Here is a 27,559-nt window from a genome sequence, read left to right as displayed (position 1 = left end):
CTGTTTATGACAATATCTTTGTTGTATACCTTTACCAAACAAAGCTCAACAAGAGGGAAAGTAAAACAATTTAAGTTCTTCAAATGAATTTGTTTTCAAATTTGCATTTATTGCCAGCCACTGTGACTATCAGACGGAGAGTTTTAGGTACTTTAGGACACCAGCTTAGCAATCTTTCCTTGTTTCAAAAGACATGAAGTTTATTCCTCCAATCTGGTTCTATTTAATCTAAGCAGAATTTGTCTCCAATGAGTAATGGACGTTTTGAATTTCTTGTAATTAAAGTCAGTGTGTTTAAGCATATATTATGCACTTAATTTATATTTAGACTAAAAGCTTCAGTTTCCTGTAAAGTGACAACACAGAATCTAGGTTTGAATAGCTGAATCATGATTCATTTTAATCTATTTTTCAGTTCTGTTCCCAGCAGACCTATCTTACACCTCTCAATTCTTGACAAATTTGGCAGGGTATTTTTCTAATTCATGTATACATCACGTATACATGTACGTTAATATACATTAATATAAGTAAAAATATGTTCATCTATGTATTCTATATCCAAACTGAAAATCCATATGCACTATATCAAATATTTAGAAGGGCTTATAAATTTAGCAAAAATAGGGCCTTGTCACTTTCTGCCTTTACTGTGGACTGTCACAGCCAATGCTCTATACAAATTTATTCTCAAGAAAAAATCAGCTCTCCCAGCATCATATGTTAAATAATGTCTACAAGACAATTACACTGGAAGCTGGTCACACACCTTAACATCAGAGATAGTCTTCTGTTATTGACCATTCTTCAAATATCAACCAGTGAGGATACTTGGGAGACAAGGAATCATTCAAATACAAATAGCTGCTGTTAAACGTGTACTCCTTACACTCCAAAGATGTACACCATCCTTAAGCTAACGTCACGTACATGTAAGAAAATTCAAAGAGCAATTTCTATGCAGTAAATGACTCAAAGATTTAAGCCCCCAAAGGTTGCTGGATGTTTGCCAAAACTTCAGCATGATATTTTTAATTGCTTCTCATGAACCATCTAATTTGTTATGAAGAGTGACTCGTATGCCTACACATAAGTGACTGGTGCTATTTTAGGTAGTCTACTGAGACATCCTCATGACAAGGACAGCTATAACACAATGTTCAAGAGAACTGTTCCATTCTGAAACTGTAGCTTATAAGACAAGACAGGATAACTAGGACATCGAAAATGACAATAGACAGGTATGTTTAAGCAACTGAATCTCACCTATAAAGCCTGTAAAACTTAAAGTTTTCATCTGGAAATTAAAGGTTGTGCAGAAATACTTTTTTAATTCATCACTCAAATATCAATGGTTTATTACTGAAGACCTTGGATTCAAAAATTTCAAATACAAATTACACGATTTTCTTTCATCACTGAATATACAACATTGAAAGTGGTCATAGCAGGACACACTTTATTTCAATCCCTAAAGAAGTAGCCACTAAGAGAAGGAAAAAACATCCTTCAGCAACATACGCTAATCTCTTGCCCTTGTCCTGGCAACAAGTCAGCATCTAACAGTCAAGTACAGCAGAACAGAATTGAGCAGCTAAAAGATTAAACTTGCCAGAAACTTCTTAAACCCTGGTAAAAGACAACTGCGAGCCAAAGCACAGATATCCAATGTATCTTGGCATGTTCAAAATGATGGTCACATGCTTGTGTACACAGATCTATACATATTTCTAAAAGACTCCTCAACACCTATTGTGTACATCAAAGAATACACAGGAACAGAACCCAATTACAAGCTCGTATAGACTGACATTAGCACTGGTACAAAGATATATCAAGGATACATGAGCACAGGGCGTGAGGGCAGGGAGGGAAGAACAGAAACATAATTTCCTAAAATGTCTCCTAAAAAGTAAAAGAAAAGAAGTGGAGTTATAGGATGAATTACACTATACTGCTAGCTGATCAACTGTTGCTGCAGGTATTTCTATTGTAAATGGTTAGTTCTGTCCATGCAGAATTTTTAAGTTTTCATATTAAATAATGAATCTCAAAGTACCTACAAAATGGCCTGGCTTTTCTTTTTCAGCATTGCCAAAAAAATTTACATTGTCGACAGCAAATTGAAAGGTACAGATGTTGCCCTGGGCTTTAAGGGTTATAACTTTAGGGGCTTTCCCTTTACAGCCCTGTAACCTTTCACTTGGAGCACTGAAGTCTGCTTTTGACTTTGTAGTCTTTCACTGACATATTCCAAGGCTGCTGTGGCAATACTTTTACCTTGTACTCCTAAAAGCTCTTGTCCTCAAGGGCTTCTATCATCGAATTGCAAGACTTTGATATGTCTCTGATGTTGGGCTTCTCATGGGAACAGATTATGACTGATGTTTAAGTCATCCTTTCTCTTCCTGCCCCTCTTTCACCTCTCACTTAATAGCTTTTGTTTTCTAACTTTATGGTCAGGAATATGTAGAGCTTAGTAGATAACATTAGTAGAAAAGTATTATTTAAATAGCCCAGAAACAATATCCAGAAATACACATGCACAGAACTTCATCACCTGTTAAATGAGTACAACATCTGCACCTGATCAGTGGGCTGCGCTCAGCACCATCACCTGAAGAACTAAAATCACCTGAATAAAACTTACAGAAATTAAAAATATTCTGGTACTGAAAAATTCCTTACGTCATTTTTGTCCTTTTCTTTTCATAAATTGGGCTCAAAGAGTTAATTGTGCTGAAATAACATTAGCATAATGCCTAAGGATACAATTTTTTACCTGGCTATGAAGTGTTGGCAGCATAGATGCTGAACCTAAACTGTAGAATAACTCACTAGGAAATATGCAATAGCTGCGGCAAGATTTACTACAAATATGCTTGAAGTGTTTTTAAAAATTAATATTATGCTGCTATGGTTGGCTTAATTAGGTTTCTTCTTCATTTACAAAGCATATCTGTCTGGTTTATGAACTTAGTCTCTATTCCCTATTCTTGAAAACCTGCTTAATTAAAGTTCTAACTACTGCATAAGCTTTAGAAACAGTAGAATAACTTTTATTACTAGAAATCTAAATCCTTCTTTTAAATATGATCATACGTACACATACTATATTGGAAATATGACAAGACATGCTCCATAATACTCTTGAATAGATACACGTTACTGCTACTTTTAATTATACATGCCATCCATTTCCACTATGTTGCATGTAGGCAATTTTGGTTATTTTTTTTCACAGAAAATAGCACTAGCAGTGGAACTCTGATTAATTTAGTCAATCACCAAGTCAGTCCCCTGAAATCCATTAAAGGTCACCTTTCTTTTTTAGGTATGTACCTATTTCTAATCTATTCATTGATTTCCTCATCCATTATTCTATTCTATCTCTTTTAGAGGTCCATCACTTATTAGACTCCCACTTCTACTAGTAGGGGACTATGCTTTGGTTTTCAATTATAGTGAATCCTATCACATTCTTTTTCAGCATTTATCACTTGCTTCCCTTCATGCTATAATAAATGATTAAATACTAATTTTTTTTTGCTATACATACAAAATTGAAACCTAGTCATTAGAAATGCTATCCCGGATATACCTGAAATTCTAGAAATACATGACATACAGTTTATCATAATATATTTTTGGCTGCATATTAAAAAGCTTGTGGCATAATGGTCAGCGAGCAGAAATTATTTGTGCAATCACTGCCAACAGACTACAGTAAAGCAGAAAATATTTTTGGCTATCCTATGCACAGATGCTGGAGACCCCACTTAATGACTTTTTACCCATTATACCCAAAATACACTACAGTTTCATCACACAATTTACTTCACAGAAGCAGAATGTCAACAATAGTCAGTTCTACAATAATGAAAAAAGATAATAGTCATTTTCCCTCCTATTCTCATTTGAATCTCATAACCACTGGGGTGATCAATTTCAAAACCTTATTAGTTCTGCTACCGTGAATTATTCAGACCTTCATTTCAAGATCAGTTTGCAGCACAAAACTATGGAGGCAATCTTTTTAAATGAACAATTTACAATTAATATTTCTGCCAACATATATTTGCAAGCTTTACATAATAGCAAACACAATAATTTCAAAATTTTCAAATTAAAATACGGGCAGTTATTGCATGTGGCTGACAGTGCTATAAATATGTACTGGCACTAAAAAACTTTGTCAGGCTGTAAATCTAATGAAGAAAAGCAAACAAATGGGAAACTTTACACTATTTTCTAAATTAAAAAAAAGAGATAAAGCATCATCAGTTCATTCTGTGTAGAATTCTGTATTCATTATTGCACTCAACAGAAAAATATGAAATGTACAAAATCAACTATAAATCTTTGAAGAGGTGACATTTTTTGTATTCTTTACATATGTTCTTAATCCCAAAAATATTTTCTTTACGTAAGTTCTTACAAAAAAAATATTTTAACCAGACTTTTACTTAGACCAAATTGGCTAATTTCCCTTAACAGTAACAGAGCTAAGATAGTTCATACCAGCTGAGACTCTGATCCTACGAGAGCATGTTCAGATGATCACAAACTGCAGTGTTGATGCATTTTAAGAAGTTACTGTGTTTCAGCTGGAGTCGGTAAGCAGACATATGGTCCCAGTCAGCTCATTGCAATGCCAAGTACATGTTGTTCACTTAAGCTGCCTTCAGCAGTTCCAAAAGGGAGCCCAGGTGAAAGCACTGGAAAGATGAGTATTGAGGAAGAACACTCTGGAGGAGAGCTATCTTATTTTTATATACGGCATCAAAAGTGATGCAACTGCTGTTGCTTCCCTACACATGGGTGGGGATGGAAATTAATCTTCTTCATTAGACTGGATTAGTATCTTGCACATGGTCAGCTTAAATGAATCACAGAAGGGCGCAGCATCTCCAGCTGTGCGGCACGGAAGGGAGGTGGGAAGAGTGGGTGTCTGTGTGTGTGTGGGGTGGATGTAGGAAGGGGGTGGGGGGGAGTGTGGGATGTGGTGGTGTGGGTGGGGGGGTGTTGGTGTGTTAGTGGGGGGTTGTGTGTGTGGAGGTGTGGGGGGGGGTAAGTGTGGTTGAGGGGAGGGTGTGTAGAAATGGAAGAGGAACAGAGAAAAGCAGTATCTTTTACAAATCAACAACTCAGTCACTTGCAGTTACCTGAACATTACTTGATTTGAAACGAACAGAAAGTCTGCTTAACTCTTCCTTCAAAGGAGACAAAGAAATTCAGACAAAACAAACAAAAAAAGTCATCATTTGGGACTCTGAAGCCAGAATAATGATACAGGTAATGAAACAAACCAAACCCATACTGAGCCTAGTTTGCAAGATAGTTTTCTACTCATTATTGGTAGGTGGATATAACTCTTTCACTGTGTCACTGGTTGAGTTCAGCACCCTCAATACATTCAAGTAAGATAGAAAGAGGAGGACTTTTGCACTGCTGTAAAATGAAATAACCAGTAAGATTTATGTACGTTATTCAGAGTAGACTCTTTTGTTTCAGCATATTCTCCTTCAATTTGCAAACATAACAATATCCCTGATCCTAATACTGCTCAGGCTAATAAAAATTGTCCTTTCAATTTACAGGAGGAAAGCTCACAGAATTACCAGATTCTGAACCTTGTTTGCCTTCTAGTATGTCTAGAAAAATAACTTATTGTTCATTTTCTGAGATGAGGAATCCGGGGAGTTCAGTTGATGGCTATCCCACACACTTCTTATATGAGCATAAGCCTACACCACTATCTTTTATCCCGACTTCCTCTTCTATAAAATGGGCTTAATACTATTTCCTTCCTCCTACCTCTATCTTTGTTCTTGTCAAACCGAGCTTTTAATGCTCTTTTTTTTTTTTAGATGAGCCTCAGCATTGACATGGAACTCAACTTCTATCCAGAAACTACTTAAGCAGCCGTCTAAACATTGAGAAGATAAGTCCTAAATTGTTCAGGACAAAGATGATTTTTACTAAACACATCCTTTATTCTAATGCCTAAGTATGGATTTCAGTGCCAAATTTCAGACCACCAATGACATTTATATCTGTACCTTAGAAGGCAAAAAGGAAATAATTTGTAAAAAATTAAAATACATGAAAGAATTTTATTAAATATTGGATTTTTAAATGTTAGTGCATTTTATTCACTTGCTGCTCACTTTTTGAAAAATCTTCATAAAGACAATCTATTGAGCTTCCCATTGAGATGATTATATTTGTATGCATGTCTGATAACTTGGCAGCAAATCAACTTTCAGTGAAATTGAAATCTAATGTGTTCTTTAAAGAAAAATGTCTACAAAAAACATTCTCTCTTAAACGAGATGAATACACTGCATTTGTTTAAGCTTCTAACAAAGATAAAATTCCTCTAAATATGGCATAATACATTTGAAAAGTAGTATCAGATACCATAGAATCATAGAATGGCATAGGCTGGAAGGGACCTTAGAGATCATCTAATCCAACCGCCCTGTCAGGGCAGGGACGCCTCTCAACTAGATCAGGCTACTCAAGGCTCTGTCCAACCTGGCCTTGAACACCTCCAGGGAGGGGGCATCCACAACGTCTCTGGGCAATTTATTCCAAAGTCTTACCACCCTCGTACTGAAAAATTGTTTCCTAAAATCTAATCTAAATCTGTTCTCCTTCAACTTAAACCCATTTCCCCTTGTCCTATCAGTGGACACTGTTGTAAAAGTCCCTCCTCAGCCTTCCTGTATTCATAGATTCATAGATTCATAGATTTCTAGGTTGGAAAAGACCTTAGAGATCATCGAGTCCAACCATCCCTAATCCCCATTAAACCATATCCTCAAGTAGCTCATCCACCCTATTCTTAAACACATCCAGGGATGGGGACTCAACCACCTCCCTGGGCAGCTTATTCCAGTGGCTGACAACCCTTTCAGAGAAGAAATACTTCCTAACATCCAACCTGAATCTCCCCTGACTAAGCTTATGCCCATTTCCTCTTGTTCTATCACTCATCACTAATGTAAAGAGCCCTTCCCCTACCTCCCCACCATCTTTTCTCAAGTATTTATAGGCCGTAATCAGGTCTCCCCTCAGCCTCCTCTTCTCCAGGCTAAACAGCTCCAACTCCCTCAGCCGCTCCTCATAAGTTTTATTTTCCAGCCCCTTGACCAGTTTGGTCGCCCTTCTTTGGACTCGCTCCAGGAGCTCAATATCTCTCTTAAAGCGAGGGGCCCAAAACTGGACACAATATTCCAGGTGCGGCCTCACCAGTGCCGAGTACAGGAGCAGGATCACTTCCCTGCTCCTGCTGGTCACACTATTCTTGATACACGCCAGTATCCCATTGGCCTTTTTGGCCACCTGGGCACACTGCTGGCTCATATCAAGCCGGTAGTCAACCAACACCCCCAGGTCCTTCTCCGCCAGGCAGCTCTCCAGCCACTCCTCCCTGAGCCTATAGCGATGCTTGGGGTTTTTATACCCCAAGTGAAGGACTCTGCACTTGGCCTTATTAAAGCTCATGCCATTGGCCTCAGCCCAACGATCCAGTCTGTTCAAATCCCTCTGAAGGGCCTCCCTACCCTCGAGCAGATCGACACAGCCTCCCAGCTTGGTGTCGTCCGCAAATTTACTGAGGGTACATTCAATCCCCTCATCCAGGTCATTGATAAAGATGTTAAACAGAACTGGACCCAGCACTGAGCCCTGGGGAACCCCACTGGTGACCGGCCTCCAGCCGGATTTAGCCCCATTTACCACCACTCTTTGGGCCCGGCCATCCAGCCAGTTTTTAACCCAAAGGAGGGTGTACCTATCCAGGCCAGCAGTTACCAGTTTCTCCACCAGAACACTATGAGAAACTGTATCAAAGGCTTTACTGAGGTCCAGGAAAACTACATCCACAGCCCTTCCCTCGTCAACCAGGCGAGGTATTGGAAGGCGGCTATTAGGTCCCCCCGAAGTCTTCTCTTTTCAAGGCTGAACAATCCCAGCTCCCGCAACCTCTCCTCGTAGCAGAGGAGCTCCAGCCCCTGGATCATCTTTGTGGCCCTCCTCTGAACATGCTCCAACAGATCTATGTCTCTCTTATGGTGGGGACACCAGAACTGGACGCAGTATTCGAGGTGAGGTCTCACAAGAGCAGAGTAAAGGGGGAGAATCACCTCTCTTGACCTGCTGACCACACTTCTCTTGATACATCCCAGGATGCGGTTGGCCTTCTGGGCCACATGAGCGCACTGCTGGCTCATGTTGAGCTTCTCATCTATAAACACCCCCAAATCCTTCTCTTCAGGATCATAGGATAGTTCAGATTGGAAGGGCCCTCAGGAGGTCTCTAGCCCATCCTCTTGCTCAAACCAGGGTTAGCTACATGATTAGGTGAGGTTGTTTAGAGCTTTATTCAGTCAGGTCTTGAACACCTCCAAGGATGGTGTGGGAAAATAACCGAAACTGGGGAAAATGGAGAAATACAGCTTTTCAAAGTTCAGCTCAAAGGCTGTAATATTAGAGCAGCTTTGAAGTGAGACACAGTTGCTGCTCCCAGGACTGACACGGCCTGCTGGTCGGATGGAATGAGCGATGTCCTTGAAGTGGGGATTAGAGTGGTACGGAGGTACCATGGCTCATCCCTGTTATCAGGGACAAAGAACATCTGGTGGAGATAATCATCTAATTGCCATCAAGGAAGACGGATCGCAACTGTTGCCTCAGCAATAATGGTAAAATCTTGTCCTTTAGTTGAACTTTGCTCATTATAATGTCATTATAATACCAAAACACACCTCCACCTCAAAAGCTACCTGCCTCCAGGCTGCGATCACCCCTCACTGAGCAGGCGCCCTGAATTTCTTCTTGCCTATACCTTTAAATCGAAGCGAGAAAAATTTACACCGATCCTAATAAAGGTATATATGACTAGAGTCACTCAAGCTCCACCTGAAAGTAAAGAAATAGTATAAAATGGCGAAAGACAAAGGGGATGTTAGGGAGAAGAGCCCCATCGAAATGTCTGGGATCAGTTGACGGGCTGAACCTCTCCTCTTCCCCCCTACTAGGGACGTCTGTTGTCTAAGATCTCTGTGTTATGCACGCTTACTTACTAACACCTTGCTAGATACTTAGTATTATCACTGCAATATTTTTATCAAAGTTGTTTTCGTAGTCCGTCACTATCACTGGCTATCTTCGAAACTATATCCTGTCACGAATAAAATTATATATACATGTTTCCAGAAACTTTTGAATTATTATAAGGAGTTTGGGCCATAGTACTACTGGTGTTAGCCTATAGGTGGGCGAATCACCCTCCGACTCGCTGAGGCTGCCAAGGAAAGGCAGGGGGAGTCGGACTCAAGGATCTCGTCGGACTTGGGAAAACCGGTATACTAGCCAAAATTATCTCCTGTTCGTCTATTAGTGATTGGGTCCCACGCTAAGGGTCTTGCCTGACTTGGGACACTGATAGACCGGTCTTTCTGACCTTAAAACGTGACAGATGGAGACCACAGCTTCTCTGCCTCACAATTTGACCATCCTTGTGGAGAAAATTCTTTTTCTATCCGGTGTCAACCTCACTTGTTTCAAGTTATGCCTGCTGCACCACTGTGACTTGGTCCACCTTCTTGCGAACCTTCCCGTAGGTACTGAGGGCTTGCTGTAGAAGCCTCATCTCACCTCAAAGCCTCATCTTTTTCAGGCTGAACAAGTCCCATTTCCTTAGCCCCTCCTGACAGGGCAAGTGCTGCAGCCTCTGACCAGCTTGAGGGCTTGGGGCCCTCTGCTGAACTTGTTCCAGATTATGAATATCTTTCCTGCCCAAAACTGGACACAGAAGTCTATGTGTGGTCTACGACAACAGTATTTTTCTTTTCCTTAAACAGCATTTGCATGCGTCACAGTCCTGTTCACAATGTTTGTGTTTAAAACCTATCAAAAGGCCTCAACATCCTAGAAAATAATTTCGTAGAAGATAAAGACCTGCCTATTAGTAGTATTACCCATTCTTACATTGGTCTCTATTCAGTGTCCAGCACATGGAAGCCAGTCAAGAGAAGTAAACTGGCAACCATAACTGCTGGATATTCGTAGTAGAGAGTGGGATGAAACAGCAGAAGTTATGTGCTCTCAGGTGCTGGTGTAAGCACAGTCCAGACAGGCCATGATACTTCCAATGGTACTTTTCCAAAATCCTCTCCCGGATTTCTGTTCTCCATTCTTCTAGTTTTCAATGATAAAGACATAAACTGCTTGTCTGCCTTTAATCTCTTAATTCTGTAATGCATATTAACACGAGATGGAATGGTACTTCACACAGCTACAGCAAATGCTGGCAGTAAGTGTCTGCAGTTACACTTCCTGCATATACTGGCGTATACTTCACAATAACCATGGGCTGCATAACTACAGGGATTTATTGAAAGCCATGAGAAGTGTTACTCCAGGATGCCTACAGAGCATTTAAAAAACTTTCCCACTGTTTATTACTCTGGCAGATTAAAATAGTCTTTGAACACCACTGAGACTTGTTATGCTCAGTGTTTACAGATATGCCATCTTAAAAGAGGTACTGCTTTTTGCATTTTAGAGTGCTGCTTCTCTAATTAAACAACAAAAAAAAAGCAGGAAAAAAAGAAAAAAAAGAAGAAAAAATTAAAACAAAAATTCTCCTTCTTTTAGATACAGCTGTCATTCGTGGCTTGGTTCACTTGCACACTAATAGAATGTAGCTGAGTACATACTGCAATTGCAATTGCATACTCAATTTTTAGTACTTTTGGATTTAGTCTGAATAGTAACTCTGTGAAAGCTATTGTTATTGATGGTATATCTTTTATTGTCTCTTAGTATTGTTCAAATCAAACCTCCTCACTTCAGAGGTAATAGGATATGTAGTTTGTTTTTTCTATAAGCCAACACTGCAAATTCTGTACAATCTCAGAAAATCCTATTATGCTGTCTTTTTTTCTTTAATATTAAGAGTTCCAGAGGTCACATTGGATCTACATTGTAACTCCATTGCTTTCTGTGAATTTTGACAAATGAAACCAATTGAAATATCAGAGAAATGGTATTGATACACACGATCTTTTAGCAGTCTTACTGCTGCTATCTGTACTCTTAAGAAGAAAATATGTCTTTAAAATGTTATGGGTATGAAAGGAATGAAGACCTTACTACATGGAGCAATGAGCAAACACTGCTGGAAAATGCAGGAAAAAAGTAAAACATTAATCTGGAAAACTATGTCTTTTCATTATTGAATTTTCATATTTTTTGCCTTTGTGAAAAATTGTTATGTGAAGACAAAAGATAGCACATTTGTACATTTATTCCTGAAAGACAACTTTCTGTTTTTAATCTTTCTGTACCTTCCTCAACTATTAGGCAACTAAAGTCTAATGCAAAGGAAAAACATTTCTCCATATTTTATAATGAGTATGAAGAATACCAAATTTTAGAAATTCAGCTTTGCAGACCTTCATTATTGGGCCTAAAGATCTATAGAACCTTAGAAATTCATTATGGATACAGAGAATCTTTATCCCAGGTTTGTCAGATAGATAGTTTTTTGTAGCTTAAAGACACTGTATCAATATATGTTTTCATCATTTGGATTTACAGAAATGGAATCCATCCATGCAAAGACTCTGCATATGGAAATGGAATCAAAATCAATGGAAACCCTATTTAGGAGACTTGCAAGGATACGATCAATGCTGAAGAGTCATGACAGAGCAGTATAGCTGGAACCTAATAAAAGCTTTCATTGGCTTAAAAAAATCATCAGTACCTAACAATAAGTAATGCAAAATAAACTGCATAAAACCTATGAGATGTGATTTCTGTGTACATGACTGCAAAGTAAAAATATTTTGGAAGGCAAAGAGTTTTTCATCTAAGGGGTAGTTTGACTACTACTACTTCTTTTAGGTACACAAAGTACAAAGAACAGTATGAAGACTGCAATTAGTTAGTCCAAAGGAAAGATGTTTCAAAATTCGTAATCTCTGAGGACACTGCTGTGCCTCTGTAGAGTACAATCAGTTCTCATTTCTGTCGATCCCACTAGCAGTCTTGTCAGCGTGGATCCTCACACTCACAGATCTATACTCACAACCCAAAGAGAGAGACAGTGGACTTCAAGGAAGAAGGGAACAGGGTACAGCCTGTGATAGCTTGATGTAAAGGGGTTCTGGTGGCAGGAGAGGGGATTTGCTCCCTGTGACCTCCCTGGTTTTGGACTTGGGTCAGACCCGGTTCTGGCCACCAGATCAGACTCCCATCCCCCTCAGGGCTGAGCCAATCGGCGCCTCTGCGAATTGCCCTATTTAAGTTGGGGACAAAGGAACTGGAAAAGGTGCTTTGCCCAGGATCGAGGAGAGAAGGGAGGAGGGCACTGTCCCCGCTCTCGGCTGGGCAGCTGCCTGCACTGGGCTGGCGCCACCCACTGAGGATGGCTGTGACAGAGCCACTTGGGGAACTCAGGGAGCTCCCCGCTCCCGGGGTGCCAGCTAGGCCGAGTTCAGCCAGAGAAGACTGAGATCTGAGAGAAACGGCCACACAGACACCGGGTCAGTGAAGATGGAGCGGGAGGAGGTGTGCCGGAGCTGAGTTTCCCCTGCAACCGGTGGCGAGATGGCATGCGGCCCCCCTGCAGCCAGAACAGACTCGCTGGAGCGGAGACCCACTCGCAGCCCGTGGAGAAGATGCTACCACGTTGGAGAAGAGATGCCTGAGCCTGAGGACGGTTGTGGAGCACATGACGGACGCATGACAAGGTAGAGAGGCATCTGGAGTCCGTGGGATGACCCACGCCGGAGTGAGTGGCAACAACCCCCTAAGAATCTGAGACTGTGGTAAAGCCCGCACTGGAGCAATTCGATGGGCAAGGATTGCATCCTGCGGGTAGGACTTACGCTGGAGAAGTCTGTGGATTTTTCCTTGTGAGTAGGGAATTCACTGGAGCAAGGGGAAAAAGGGTGTAAGGACTTCTCCTACTTTAAGAAAGGAGCGGCAGTAACAACATGGGATGAACTGACCTGCACTCCCCCATTCCCTGTCCCCCTGTGCCACTGGGGGAGGTGGTAGAGTCAGGAAGAAAAGGAAAGGAGGGGGGAGGTGTTGTTTTTAAGATCTGGCTTTGTTTCTTTTTATTCTCTCAAGTAACTAGTTTTGTTTCCCTTTGTCCTTTTAAGTAACTGTTAATAAATTGCTTTGCTTTGAGAAATCAGAGTCTGTTCTTCCCAGGACCATGGTTGGTGGGTGCTCCCTCTGTTCTTGTCTCGACCCTCAGTCCTTTTATTATATTTTTCTCCTCTCCACTTCACTGGGGAAGGAGTGAGAGAGCGGCTGTGTGGAGTTTAGTTGCCATATTGGCCTAAACCACGACAAGCCATAAACATCGCCTGTGTATCATGCTCAATGGTATCATTCTAGTCTTTTACTGTCTTTTACTGATATTCCATTTTGCTACTCTAACTTCGAGCCATTGCAAGTAGTACCTTACCACATCACCATCATACCTCAGAATAGTTACCAGAGGTCTTTGTGTATATGTTGGGGTGGTGGTGGGAGTGTAGAGGGAACAAGGAGATTCTTTCTATGGAACTAGCGAACATAAATTTACTTCTGTGTGATTAAATGGCAAAGGTCTAGAAGCAATTCCTGCCAGGTGGTTGTCCGGAAGATCTTACATATAGAGACATTCTTGTGCAATAACACTGGCAAAGTCTGAGTTTTCCTGAAAGCTGTTCTGTTTCCTAGAGGTAGGCAGTAACTTTCTGGTATAATCTAACACAAGTTGCTATCAAGTAGTAGAGCCTCTGCATGAAGACAGCTGTTTTGTTGGACAACCATCCTTGGTCTTCAGTGAAAACAAAAAGCAGCCACAACTGTCTGATGAAATTGAGCTGGTTCAGTGAAAAGAAAAAACAGTAAGAAAACTTGATTGCCTTTTTCATACTGAAGGGATATGGGACACCATCTACTCTCTGAGAAAAAAAAAAAAGCAAAAAGCAATCAAACTCCTGCATGGAGTAGTGAACATTTTCTTTGAAGCTGAAAGGGTTCTCCAACAAGTGGACAGAATAACCAGACTTTGGTTATATTTTAAGGCAGTATGGGATATGTCACTGGAAGAAACGTGATAACCTCTATGCGCTTGACAACAAAAGTACATGAAGTTATACTGTGATTGCTGCATTTAACAGCTGCTGATGGGCTTTATTCCTATTAACTCTCTACCCCTTTTTTTGAACCCCTTTATATCTGTGTCCATTCTATGGCAATAGTTTCTGCAATTTAAAGATGGACCTTGTAGTAAAAGTTGAAAAGTTACTGAAGCTTAGTTTAGACCTACAGCCCAATAATATAATGATCTCTCTCTGCATTATCATGCTTTGAGAAACTAAGAGTATTTCCTTACTCACATGTCCGGAGTAGTTTTGCAAGATGCAACACTTTAATGCAACATCATTTTGCTGAATCATTCCGTCCTCAGAACACTGTCTCCTAAAGAGCCTAACAATATCCTAGGACAATTTTTTTTTAAATTACTCTTCCTAGGGGCTCACAAATCATTCTTAAATCAGGTACAGTATAAAGAAGCAAACAATTAAGTGAAAGAAACAGAACTGGCACACCAAGCTCCTGCGGACCTGTGCAGCTGTGACAGACAGAAGGAAAACAAATTAGTTCAGCAAGTTAACGAACAGACTTAATTTTAAATGTTACTAGTTTAATCCCAATTTTAATATTGTTTGACTTCACATAAACCTTCATTTATTTGTTACTGAAAACATACCATAACTCATCTGTGATAGATTACTATAGATTTTTGAATTTCCACTACTGCATTTAAGATAAATGAGTTTTAATAAGTTTAATTTCAAGTTATTCAAAGTGTTTTACAATATCAACATTAATTTTTAACAAATTAGATTATACTGACTTTTAAAAGAAGGTCTCCTTTGGAAGAATTATCATTTGAACACTCTTCAGAGACCATTGTAATTATTTCCTACTTAAAGTTAATTCTCCTGTGAACCCATAGAAGACAAGAAAACCCCTGATCTATGGAAGCTACACTTAGTAATATTGTCTATATACAAGCTGACCTATAGATTCATTTTCAAGGGCTAAATGGTCATTTTCTGTCTATTCTTTAAATTCTTTTGAGGAGGAAGTTCTACTAGCTTATCCAAATTAAATTATCTGGTTTAGATTTGTGGCATGTACTACATTTGCCCTGGCAGCCAAGAGGGCAAACCACATCCTGGGGTGCATCAAACATGGTATAATCAGCTGGTCAAAAGAGGTGATTGTCCCGCTGTATTCAGTACTGGTGCAGCCTCGCCTTGAACACTGCGTGCAGTTCTGGGTCCTACAGTTTAAGAAGGATGAGAAGGTCCTTGAATATGTCCAGGAGGGCAACAAAGCCGGTGAAAGGGCTGGAAGAAATGTCCTATGAGGACTGGCTGAGGACTTTGGACCTGTCTAATTTGGAGAAAAAGAGGCCGAGGGGAGACTTCATTGCTCTCTACAGCTTCCTGAGGAGGGTAAGGGAAGAGGGAGGTGCTGATCTCTTCTCCCTGATATACAATGACAAGATGCGTAGGAATGGTTCAAAGCTGCATCAGAGAAGGTTTAGACTGAGCATTAGGAAGCATTTCTTTACCGAGGAGGTAGTCAAACACTGGAACAGGCTTCCTGGAGAGGTGGTCAATGCCCCAAGCCTGTCAGTGGTTGAGAGGCATTTGGACAATGCCCTTAACAACATGCTTTAATTTTGGTCAGCCCTGAATTGGTCAGGCAGTTAGACTAGATGATCATTGTAGGTCCTTTCCAACTGAAATTATTCTATTCTATTCTATTCTATTCTATTCTATTCTATTCTATTCTATTCTATTCTATTCTATTCTATTCTATTCCACACACTTCTGGGGATTTACAAGATGCTACCAAACTCACTTCACCTGAACTACAAACTAGACTGGAAAGAAGATAAAAAAATTGAAATGCCAGAATTTTTATTCAGTGAGTTTGTAGCATTTTTCAGTCCTTCAAAGCATATTTCAAAAGGTGAAGTACTATGTAGTCCCTAACATCTGACTACCTGAAAAATACAAAATGAAAGTTCAAAATGGACCTACTATAGATCTTTCACCTACATTTCAAAAAGTAGAACTCAGACATTATTATTTTCAAAACGTCACAATTTTTACCTTATTTAATGCTTTTAGACATGAAGAACTGAAAAACAAGATTTCTGGAGTCATAACATCAGAACTCAAGTACTAATGGCTCTATTTGATCTTCCATCACTTTCAGTAATTAACAAATAGTAAAATGCTAACTAACTTGTTTTAATTGATAACATGAGAAAACACAGCATTCTTATGACAAAGTATCCCTAATCATGCACCAAATACATTGAATAAATATAATGCATTCATCTATGAAAGCATAACTACAGACTCACAGACCATAGTGTCTATCACCTGTTTCATGGAGTGCTAAATGAAAATACCATCCAACTCAGAATTGTTTGCAAACTTTTCTTCATGATGAAAGACTGGAATACTTACTATTGAAAGTATGTATTAATTAATTCTCACACATGCAAAATTTGCAGAGCAACAGATAGACTTCATACATTTCACTGACCTTCCAGATAAAACGTCCAACAGAACATAACTCCCTATATAACCACCACCTCTCCACAAAACCATTATACCCACAAACAGCCCCATAAGTGCTAGAACTTCACCATATCTAACTGATGATTCTCAATTTTCTGTATTCCGGAACTGAAACTCACTGCTCTGCAGTGAGACTGGATGTTTCCTCAGCAAGAGGGAATTCTGATTGATCAATGGAGCAGCAAAAGGCTTAAAGAAGTGGGTTTTTTAGCATAAAGGCATATATACTCCACCTCAAAGACTTGACATTAAGAACGAGGATGTTCAAAAGTTCCTCTAAGGTCAGTATATATTAGTTGTGCATCACGTTTCACCCATACCAAAAAAAAGTCAGAACAATTTCATTCATTCTGAATTTCATTCAAGTATCATTTGATGCTGATCAGAAATAATTCAATATATAAAAACATATAGACATAATTTTTTTTTGATTTGTAATAAATACTGTCTTCAGGCATCAAAGAGGTGTTGAAATCTTACTATTTATGTTTTCTGTACATGCTTTCAGTTACCAGTTGCCTATTTAAGCCACAAATATCCCAGACACATACCTACTTGCAGTATCATTACAAAAATAATACATTTTCTAGAAAAATCTTGCCAGCTTTGCAATTTTATCTTCTTATCTAAGCTTTTATTTACCCTAGTGCTATGAAAAGTGGCAAGTATTGCTTACATTTCCCAGAATATACAATTAAGGGACAATGATACGTAATAAAAACCTAACAGGTTATAATAGTCCAATGATTTATTCTTTAGCTAAAATCTAGTTTCTACAGATAAAGCAAAAGGCTCTGGGACAATTTTCATGCATACAAATAGAAAGAATGCATATCTGAATTACTGAGATGAATATTTCTATCAATAACGTAATCTAACCTGACAAATTAGGATCATTGTACAGTCTTCTGTACTCATCCGTGATTTACTAACCTACAGGCTCATCAGTACTCTGCACACACTCTCACAGCTATTATGCCCCACACCTTTGTCCATTTGACCAAGAACACCCACAGAAGTTAATTAAAAGTTCGGAGTCTTAAGGCATTTGAATGTACAGCATATTTAATTTCCTACAGCTGGAATTTAAGTTATTAAATGTCTTTCATGCTATCAAAAACTACACTCAGTTTCAAAAATTCAGACAAATATGTTAATGACATAGAACAGTGAAAAGTAACACTGGAAGTTGCCTTATAGTGTTGTCTCTTTCTAACATTGCTACAGAAATGAATGAGGAATACCGAATCATGAATAACAGTCTTATCGCTTATATGAATTACAGCACTAATATCAACTACATCAAGGAATAAGTACCTTTTTAAGGACATAGGTCTATAACGAATGGATGAACAAGGAGCTCCTGGACCAACTCAGACACAAAAAGGCCTATAGAGGATGGAAGCAAGGACAGGCAGCCTGAGAAGAATACAGAGCAATTGTCCGAGCAACCAGAGATCAGGTTAGGAAAGCTAAAGCACTAATAGAGTTAAATCTGGCCAGGGACATCAAGGGCAACAAGAAAAACTTCTATAGATATGTCAGTGATAAAAAGAGATCTAGGGAAGACGTAGGCCCTCTCCAGAAGGAAACGGGGGACCTGGCTACCCGGGATATGGAGAAGGCTGAGGTTCTCAATGACTTTTCGCCTCAGTCTTCACTGGCAAGAGCTCCAGCTGCACAGCTCAAGCCACAGAAGGCAAAGGCAGGGACTGGGAGAATGAAGAACTGCCCACTGTAGGAGAAGATCAGGTTCAAGACCATCTAAAGACCTGAAGGTAGACAAGTCCATGGGACCTGATGAGGTGCATCCGCGGGTCCTTAGGGAACTGGCAGATCAAGTTGCTAAGCCACTATCCATCATATTTCATAAGTCTTGGCAGTCTGGTAAAGTTCCCACTGACTGGAAAAGGGCAAACATAGCCCTCATTTTTAAAAAGGGAAAAAAATAAGACCCAGAGAACTACAGGCCAGTCAGTCTCACCTCTGTGCCCGGCAAGATCACGGAGCAGATCCTCCTGGCGACTATGCTAAGGCACACAGAAAATAAGGAGGTGATTGGTGACAGCCAACATGGCTTCACTAAGGGCAAATCCTGCCTGACTAATTTGGTGGCCTTCTATGATGAGGCTATAGCATTGATGGATAGGGGAAGAGCAACTGACATCATCTACCTGGACTTATCCAAAGCATTTGACACTGTCCCACACGACATCCTTGTCTCTAAACTGGAAAGACATGGTTTTGATGGATGGACCACTCAGAGGATAACGAATTGGCTGGATGGTCGCACTCAAAGAGTTGTGGTCAACGGTTCAATGTCCACGTGGAGGCCAGTGATGAGTGGTGTTCCTCAGGGGTCAGTACTGGGGCCAGTGCTATTTAACATCTTTGTTGGAGACATGGACAGTGGGATTGAGTGCACCCTCAGCAAGTTTGCAGGTGACACCAAGTTGTGTGGTGTTGTGGACACGTTAGAGGGAAGGGATGCCATCCAGAGGGACCTTGACAGGCTGTGAGAACCTCATTAAGTTCAACAAGGCCAAGTGCAAAGTCCTGCACGTGGGCCGGGGCAATCCCAAGCACAAGTACAGGCTGGGCAGAGAATGGATTGAGAGCAGCCCTGAGGAAAAGGACTTGGGAGTGCTGGTGAATGAGAAGCTCAACATGAGCCAGCAATGTGCGTTGGCAGCCCAGAAAGCCAACCGTATCCTGGGCTGCATCCAAAGAAGCATGGCCAGCAGGTCAAGGGAGGTGATTCTGCCGCTCTACTCTGCTCTCATGAGACTCCACCTGGAATACTGTGTTCAGCTCTGGAGTCCCCAGCATAAGAAGGACATGTTGCTGCTGGAGCGGGTCCAGAGGAGGGCCACGAAGATGATCCGAGGGCTGGAACACCTCTATGATGAAGACAGACTGAGAGAGTTGGGGCTGTTCAGCCTGGAGAAGAGAAGGCTCCGGGGTGATCTTATAGCAGCTTTCCAGTACCTAAAGGGGGCCTACAGGAAAGCTGGAGAAGGACTTTTTACAAGGGCATGTAGTGATAGGACAAGGGGCAATGGCTTTAAATTGAAAGAGGGGAGATTTCGATTAGATATAAGGAAGACATTTTTCACTGTGAGGGTGATGAGGCACTGGAACAGGTTGCCCAGAGAAGCTGTGGATGCCCCATCCCTGGAAGTGTTCAAGGCCAGGTTGGATGAGGCTTTGGGCAACCTGTTGTAGTGGAGGGTGTCCCTGCCCATGGCAGGGGGGTTGGAACTCGATGATCTTTGAGGTCCCTTCCAACCCTAGCCATTCTATGATTCTATGATTCTGTGATTCTATAAAAGGCATCGCTTAGTATCACACACTATTCCTGTTTTCTTAGTTCTTTAAAGTGATAGCTAGCTTTAGCTGTAGATGTCCATAGGTTTTGGAAATCAAATTTTCTTCTCAGTGTCTGTTATTTCAGATATTTTGCTTTAACAGAAACATCAGAATCTATTTTCATTTCTCAAACAGAGATCATCAGGAATTTTTCAATAAAACAGAAATTATATTGACAGCAAGAGGAAAAACCTAAAAGACGGAGACATATTCTATATATTCTATAGTGCCCAACAGCCCACCAGTGCTGCTGTTAAGTAGGGCTCATTGAGATCACACTCAAATCCTTGATTTGAATTGCAGCTGCAAAGAACTTCCTAAGTATTCAATACACCAGAGCAAGAATCATTATCTAAATGAATTGGGTCTCAGTCTGCAATATTGTCTGACAGCTCTCACGGTCATTCATACCTTAGTGGGGGAAACTAGGGATTTACCCTCTCAGCTCTATGCCAATTCTATTCTGTACCTGGCAATAAGAAATCCTTTCAAACAAGCATTTTTATCAAAATAATACTGTTCCCACAAAAACTTTTGATTTACATCTACTAGTAATTTATTTCCAACCAGCCTCAGTAGGATGGTCTATCTATCAGAGTAAACAAAGTCTTGAAGTGCTCTAGAGTTTACTCTTGCAACAATTTTTCTTTTTCATAGAATAATTTACTCTAGTTCCACCATATTCCCTACAGATTCCTACACACTGCAGTGAAGGTAGTCATCTATGAGAGTTCTTTGTCTCAAAAATAAAATTAAATATATTAAACCCCCCCCCCCCAAATCAGAAATAAAAAACCTCTCAACCCCTAAAAAACTACGACTTTTACTTGCCAACCATGGTATGAAACAGCAGCTGGACTTTCTAAATGTTGTACAATTACCTGCCTTCATATGCGGTAGAGATATTATAAGAAACAAGCATTATTTGCACCCATGTACCTTTCATGAGAGAGTGAGCAGTTTTGTGTAGCATTTCTCCTCTCATTAAAAAGGAGACAAGTACAATGTTGACATCCCTGTTAAGAATAGATAGAAAGGAAATACTAGAAAGTTCTCGTTGTCTAGGATACTGATTTAAAATCCACTGAAAAGCTGCAGTATTCCTATAAAGACTCAGAGTCTAAGGCTTAAAATACTTACTTGATAATGTCTCCTTCAAGAGCAATCACTCGTTTAATGATCTTCTGTTCAGGGTTTCTAGGAGACCTGAGATAGGGGATAAGGTTATACAATCAGTAATGTTCCTGTTGTTTTAAGAAAATGAAAAGAAATTTCACAAAGAAATAGACACTCTTAAAGTCATTAGGACATTCCATGTTCTTCTTGACATAGCATCAATCATGATGTTCCACCCTGAAGTGAAGCTACTGTATTATTTCTCATTGCAAACCATCATTGAAAAGCAGATACTGATAAATGACCTGTTTACAAACATCACAATAATCATGAAAAATTTTATCATGAAAAAAACACTCCACAATATTAGAAGTAGAATGTCCCACTACCAATGAAGACAGTACCTTTGCGAATAGATTAATATATTAAAACCTGAATTCCCCATCAAATGTTAACATCATATTGTATTTAAACATTCATGTCATTCACTCACTTTGGGGAAAAAAGCTCCCTATGTTAAATTAATATTTATCACTAATTTAGGTAAACCTTGTCTAAGGAATTGTGGAAGTTTAAAGAGAGTTGTAAAATTTTCTGAAAGTTTCAGCTTTATTCAAAGCTTCTTAATGCAATACCATGTTTTCACTTCAAGTTATTTTCCTACAAGCATGTTTTATTGAGTGGACTGTGATCATGCGTTACAGAGTATTATGAGAAAGCAAAGCTGAACTTGCATGTCCAGCCTGAATACTCCAACTTCCTGGATGTATATTAATAGACAAGACTATTAAAAGTGTTATTCTACCATAGTTCTGACAGGTTAATGTAGACACAGGTACTATAAAATTTATTTCTTTTCTCTATACTTTACCTCTTTTTTTTTCCACTTTTCACTTTTAATTGTTTAACTATGAAAAGTTAGTAGTGTGTTTTCATGTTATTTAAAATCCTTTTTATTTACTGCTTGTATATAAGAAAGTCAGTAAAGGAACAAACGTTTTTGATTTTCTGCTGATGCTTGGGTTCTATATATTAAACTCAAAGTACAGCCTGCTAGACATGCAATTGCTAGAGCTTTATATTACAGTTTTCATGCCTAAAAATATTCGCCATCCTCGCAACAGACCAGTAACTTTGAGCTCATCTCTGGTCAACTGGTAGCACACTAAGATTACATTTCCTTAAAAAGCAAAGCTGAGATGAATCTGGATGAAAAACTTGTCTGCACTGCTGCATGACTGAAGGTATTTGCAGTTCACCTTCAGTTCCAGAAGTTAAAAAGAAAAATAGTTTCAGGCTTATTAATTTTTTTTAATATGAAGCCAAAAAAGTATTCCAAACATTTTAAAAGTGGTTTGAGGTATTTTGTGTGTGTGTCAATATACTTGAAATATATTTATACTTCAGTGTAATGAAACAAAATTCAAGAAGTATAACTTTGAATTTCAAAATATCAAACAGTTTTGCTTTACAGTTCACCAAGCCTGAAAACCATATTTTCACAAAGCAGTGTGGAGCCGTGAATATGAATAAGGACCATACTTTTGTTCCCTAGTCATTACTGGAATTTTCAAATCATGATGTCATTTACAGTACTATTTTATTTAGCATTAAGTTTACCCAACAAGTCACGTATTCCAGTTCAGTCTTCTTTCGTGTTCTTTATCAGAATGAGAATACACAATTTTAATAATATTTTTACATGTCAGTCTTGAGAGGAATTAATCAAATTTTAGATGCTGATATGATTCAAATATCCGGAGTATTCACAGCACTTTCTAATGCTACTCTCTAGCAGACATCAATGCACACTCATTCAAGCATTGACCACCTCCCATTATAAATCAGAGCACAATCTAAATAAAAACTACACACTTTTATTATTACAAGTTATTATAAATTTAAAAATATTTGCAAAAGTTACTTTACTACTAAAATTTTTGAATTAATTTATGCTTAGATTGTAATGTTTTAATATAAAATTTAAGTAATGGAAATAAAAATACATAATATATGTGATTAACTGTGAATTTCTTAAAGACTGAATGAAAACAAATTTTAAGTTTGCTCTTTCAAAATTCTGTTCTGGTTTAACACCTTACTTTCAAAGGTTCTTTGAAACTCCCCATGTAAGCATTTTCACTCGATTAGTATATCTATATTGTCATGAAATTACTGACCTCTCCCTTAATTTGCCTTCCTTGTGCAAAAAAATTGTAATGACCTTGAATAAACATCACTCTAAATCTAAGAGTGCTTACTTTTCTGCCAGTAATGACATATTTAACCAAACCACATAATTTATCAGAAAGATTTTGAGGAATTCCCTGTAGATAGTTATTTACATCAGGAACATTTTTAATATTTGAAGCCAGAATAGTTCAAAAATACATTTCGTACTAATATTCTGATTATAATTAATGAAAATGGCAAAGGACTAGTAAGAGAGGAAGCAGTGGGCTCAAACTGGCCAATAACATGAGCACTTTTAAACCAAGTATTTTCAAGAGGCAATCAGAATGTTTTGTTCAAGAGCCGCAATGATTGAACAGGAGGTAAGAGAGACTAGTTCTGAAGTGATGAATATTGATGCCTTCCTGAAAGATGTTTAGTGTAACACTGGGATTTCATTGATTATGGAAATCACAAAACCGCACAGATAAATACAATTTCTGTCTTTGAAATTTCACAGCTGGTATAGAACAAATTCCAAAATGAAGGAGAAAAAAAAGCCCCAAATATTGTAACCACTAATTATTTAGTACTTCTCCGTCACTGATATCAAGGTGAGGTAACAAACCACAACCTTAGAAAATGGGTTTTGTTCAAAACAGAAGGAAATAGAAAAACAAAAGAAACTGTTGATTTATCTGTTTGAACCTCTCCTAAATTACACAGTGTTTTTTCATTCTCCTTATATGAGAGATCATATTCAGATATGCTCCTTTTAAGTGATATGTGCAGGAAAAAATGAGTTTTCTTACATACAATGAATGTATTTTGTCTCCCAAAGATGATATTCAGAAGATATAAATATCATTAATATGAGTTAATAACAACCAGCCACACATTTACCAGCTAGATCCATATCTATCCTATGCCTATCTGTCTGAAATACCATTTGATAATGGGACATTTCACTCTGCCTTAGCAACAAATCCTAATTTGTTCCAAAATTTAAGCTTATGCACAGTGCAATGTAGAAATCCCAGCCTCATGCACAAAGACATGAATCATGACATCAAAATCCAGATTCAGAGTTTTAAGATGAACAATTTACCAAGGGATATTAGACATTTGATAAGTATTCGTTTGTGCTTTTCCAGATGCAGTCTTAGTAACTCAGCGTAAGCAACCTGCCACAGTTAGTTGCTTCTGGTAATAATCCTAGCTCCTTCTCCTAATCCTATATGTTTGTCTAAGTCTGTATTGTCTTTCATCTGTATAGTCCTCATCCACACCCAGCTTTCATCAAAAGCTAATGTGCAATTCCATAGTAAAAGGATAGTAAAATTTACCACAGTAAAAGGAGAAAAACAAATGCCCATGACATCAGTGCATCATTAACTTTAGATTAAAGCCTCTCATATTTGGCCATTTGTTTGAAAAGGAATTGAGAGGCGTAGGTTAAGTAGAGGTGAAGGTGGGTCACCTACCAGTCTGTCAATGACTAGGGCTGGGGCAGATTCAAATTCCTTATCCATCCCCAGTAAGTACTTCAAGATACAATATTCTAACTGACAGCCTACGCATTATACTGGAGCAGGTCTCCCTTTACATATTCGATTGATACTGCTTGAAAAAAAAAAAAGCAGAATACATGGGAAGCCCCCTCTCCTTACACACACATTTAGTTCTAAAGTTAAAAGATATGCTTTAGCAGAAGAGCTGTAAAGAGTTCAAATTCCTTTTTACAAAAAAAAAAAAAAAAAATCTTTTCAGAGCTAGAAACTGCACACTGCATGTCGTCACGGAGAGAAAATGTTGAGAGGCTGAAGATCGGTCAGATAGCTTCAGTCAGGTTTTATCAGTGATGCATCCTCAAAACTGAAGTCTCAAATAAACTAATAATTGTCAAGTTCATAAGAAGAGGAAATTTCTTGAGGGAGATAGAATAACAGTTGACTCTATTAGAAAGTGACACTTTTTTCTGTTTCAGGAAAGCAATGACAACCTTTCCTAGTTATTACCTCAATACTTCTTCTGCTATAAAAACGAAACATTTATTTATGGTTTATTTTTAATTATTGGCTCCTACAAAACCCATACATATATATATGCACACATATTTTTATACACACACATAAATTTATACAAGCATGCATTCTTCTATGTTCAACCCTGTACTGAGCAATATGAGACTACAGTACTACAAAACATGTTTACCAGGAAAGACAGAAGGAACGACACACTCAGCAGGAAAATCCACTGTTTAGCAAGCGATTGTCAGATGAAAACGCTGACAATTCCCTGCAGGCTTTCTCCTTTCCTGATTGAACAACTGAGTACTTCAGCCACAATATTCCTCCTAAACTTTCCCTTTCCATCATTTGGATTATTTATTTACTCTAATGGACACTGCTTAGCACAGTTTTAAATAACTGATCCATAAGCTAATAATCATTTGATCAATCAAGATTTTTTCATAGTATTTCCACTTATTTGATTCTTCTTTCATTCTTTCAGTTGTCTAACTATTTTCTTCTCAAGAATGCCCACAGCAAATCATGCTTAAGAGCTTGAAACTGAAGTTTCTACAGGCTTTACTAGAGAGAGAGAGTGCTTTTTAGGCTACATCCTAAGACCCGAGCAAGATAAATGAAGGAGGACAATTGATTCCTTTTCTACTCTCCAAAGGGATGTATCCCAAATGTGGGATTTGTATTAACATGTATCCCAAATGTTATGTGATATTCCCTGCTGAACATGCAGACGATAATAAATAAAATAAGTAACCTACCAATCCTAGATACTGATCAAACACAATGTTTGATGCTCAAACACACCACAGACACACCAAAAGCAATTACATTTTTCAACAGATATTAGCACAATAGCTATCACAAAAAGTAGAAAGAAATTAGACCTGAGTAACAGTAAAGTCCAACTAAATAAATGCTACAACGTACACTTTTTTTTTTTTTTTTCCCTTGAATACGCACTCAGATTTTCTGGGTCCATACATTATAAAAAGAAGATAAGACCTTATACTGTGAACTCATAATCAAGATGCAGTGAATATGTTTAAAACAGATAGCTTGAATGAGATGCTTTGACAATCTACAGATGTTTAATGTTATCCATCCACTACACTAGTCAACCTGCCTGGGTTTTGTGCTCACTTTTGAAAATTATTGGAATTTTGATACTAACTGAGCATTTTCTAGAATAGGGCAAATAACAGGCATTTATTGAAAAGTTGCAGTGAAAAATGTCTGAAGTTTGCACTGTTTATATCTATGTATATGCATATATATGTATATTACTGTTAGCATATGGCTTTACTTTTATGACATAGAAGCTAGATCTTTAGGCAGCAGCTGGAAGTTTGCTTTCAGGTTATTCTCAGTGTATTTCATATTGAGATTTACGTGATTTAATTACCATTTACACGGAGGAACTGAAACAACAAACAACGTGTTGTTATAGCATGAACAGACTGAAATAATGAAGGTCATCTTCTTCACAAACATTATTTCTGCTTTTATTCATGTTTATAATGCCACAAAACAGGATAAGGGGGGAGTTTTTGAGATCTTAGTCTAACACTGTAATCCAAAGCTATTCACTCAGTGACCTCTTCATTTCTCAAAACTAACTCCTGTCTGATCAAAAATTCTAGCGTAGTTACGGTTTACACTTCTGGGAATTTCCAGAATTGCTGCAGGATAAAAAATTAATTGTATATCTCCTTCTTGAGTTTTTTGGGGATCCAGAAAATAGCCAGACCAGTAACTAAAATGTAGATGGAGCTCAGAATAAATGGCATTAATATTCTTACAAAATTGGGAATCTCAAAGTACAGCTTTGATGGCTTTACTTTTATAACATGCTTGGAGGAAGAGGAAATCCCAGAAACAGTTCCAGAAAGAAAAAAAAAAACAAAAAACAAACAAAGAAAATTCCAGATGGATACCAAAAAAAAATTCACACTGCATGTGTTTAAGCAGTGGTGCAGGTTGCCCCAAGAGGCTGGGAATCATGCTGGTACTCAGAGCTCAACTGAAGAAGCCTCTGAGCAGCCTGACCCAACTTCAGAGTTGAACCTGTCTTGAGAGGTTGGTAGGACTCACTAATCACCAGGCATGCCTTACTACATACATTATTTTGCACTTCTTAACTATACGCAGTCTAAATATGTCTTATTCAAATATACAAAGAAT

At 38.6% G+C, this 27,559-nt stretch overlaps 1 protein-coding gene across 1 annotated transcript in view; it reads right to left on the bottom strand.

Moving 5' to 3' along the window:
• The window catches only part of IMMP2L (inner mitochondrial membrane peptidase subunit 2), a 501,527-nt gene that overhangs the window by 166,249 nt on the left and 307,719 nt on the right, over positions 1 to 27,559 (bottom strand). Inside the window, exon 3 of the mRNA XM_086610796.1 lies at positions 21,201 to 21,266. Coding sequence (XP_086466922.1) covers positions 21,201 to 21,266 — 66 coding nt within the window. The remainder of the gene's footprint in view (positions 1 to 21,200; positions 21,267 to 27,559) is intronic.

Source organism: Tauraco erythrolophus, chromosome 4 (genome assembly GCF_009769465.1).
Source record: "Tauraco erythrolophus isolate bTauEry1 chromosome 4, bTauEry1.pri, whole genome shotgun sequence".
In the NCBI taxonomy this organism is placed as follows: domain Eukaryota; kingdom Metazoa; phylum Chordata; class Aves; order Musophagiformes; family Musophagidae; genus Tauraco; species Tauraco erythrolophus.
This window is presented reverse-complemented; position numbering and strand designations above follow the sequence as displayed.